The sequence below is a fragment of the Trypanosoma conorhini genome (genome assembly GCF_003719485.1).
Source record: "Trypanosoma conorhini strain 025E chromosome Unknown Tco_14.4_contig_01099, whole genome shotgun sequence".
Lineage (NCBI taxonomy): Eukaryota > Euglenozoa > Kinetoplastea > Trypanosomatida > Trypanosomatidae > Trypanosoma > Trypanosoma conorhini.
Window position 1 is genome coordinate 1 of NW_021705166.1, and position 1,187 is coordinate 1,187.

Below are 1,187 nucleotides of genomic sequence, written 5' to 3' on the forward strand. Positions count from 1 at the left end.
GCCGAGGCGCAGGCGCTCCAAGAACTGCGTCGGTGGCAGGCCAAAGGCGTCGGCGAGGGAGGCGCAAACGCCGCAGAGCAGGCGGCACACAAGCAGGCGGAAGCGCCGCACCTCATCCACGGCGGGCAGCCCGGCCGCCCTGCGGCGCCCCACCGCCCCCCGTTTGGCCAAAGCGGCCGCGGCGACCTCATCGCTGGGAGGCTAACGGCTCCCTCTTCTTCTGCCGCGCAACGGTTTGTAGTGTGCTTGGGAGCGACAACCGAGCAAAGAAAAAAAACAAGTGGTGGGTGAGAAGGCAACACACAGCATGCCAAAAACAATGGGAGGTGCCCCGCGCCGCATAAACGGGCCCGCAACAGGTGCGAAAAAAAAAATAATAATAATAATGAGGGGTTTGAACGTGGCGGGCGGAGGCGGACTGCAGGGAGGTGCCGCATCCGCTCACACCTCGCGCGAAGCGTGCGGCGGGGGGCTGGCGACGGCACGCCTCTCAGAATAATATTTCACAGATGCTCTCTTCTGATCCCGCGGGCGCCGTGCAGTGTGGCTACACGACTGTAGCGGGGGCTCGTAGAATTTGCATAACGTCCGCCTTGGCGCGCTGCACCTGCGCCCGTCGCCGCGACAAAGTCTTCACGCCGTGGCGCAGCAGGAGGGCGTGGCGCGCTGTCGTCTCTGTGCACTGCCCCGCGGCGTCTCCATCAGCATCGTCGTCCCAGAAAAATACGGCGACCCGGCCGGCCTGCGCCGGGTTCGGTACTGCGTCAGCGAGAACGCGGGCGAGAGCGCAGGCCTCATCCACGCCGTCCCTCCGCGCACGCGTCAGCGCCGGCCACGGCGACGTACCGCGGGTGCCCGGTGCCATGACGAGCACTTGGTGGAAAAGCGGAGCCGGCGGTGAACGGGGCCGCAGCCACGACAACACCTCCAGCGCGTCCGTGACGCATCCCCCGTCTTCGCTGCTGGAAGACAACCCCACCAGCGCCATCACGGCTTCCAGCGTCAGGACTAAGCGGCGCGTGCAAGCCACTGAAGGCCCAGCGTGGAGAGCGACCTCGGCAGCTTCGCAGCTCGATGCCGTCGCAATTAGTCGCTCCAGTGGATTCTGCTTTGCGCCGCGGGGATTTTGAGGTTGCGGGGCCCCAACTACGACCATCACCGCCGCCGCCGCCGCCACGCTGCGACCC

At 66.3% G+C, this 1,187-nt stretch overlaps 1 protein-coding gene across 1 annotated transcript; it reads right to left on the reverse strand.

The window, feature by feature from the left end:
- Window positions 1–547: 547 nt before the first annotated feature.
- Window positions 548–1,186, reverse strand: Tco025E_09401 (uncharacterized protein; the record flags this gene model as incomplete). The annotated part of the gene is made up of 1 exon (XM_029376220.1): window positions 548–1,186. A coding segment is annotated over one exon (639 nt), but the record flags the coding sequence as incomplete, so codon positions are not given.
- Window position 1,187: the final 1 nt, after the last annotated feature.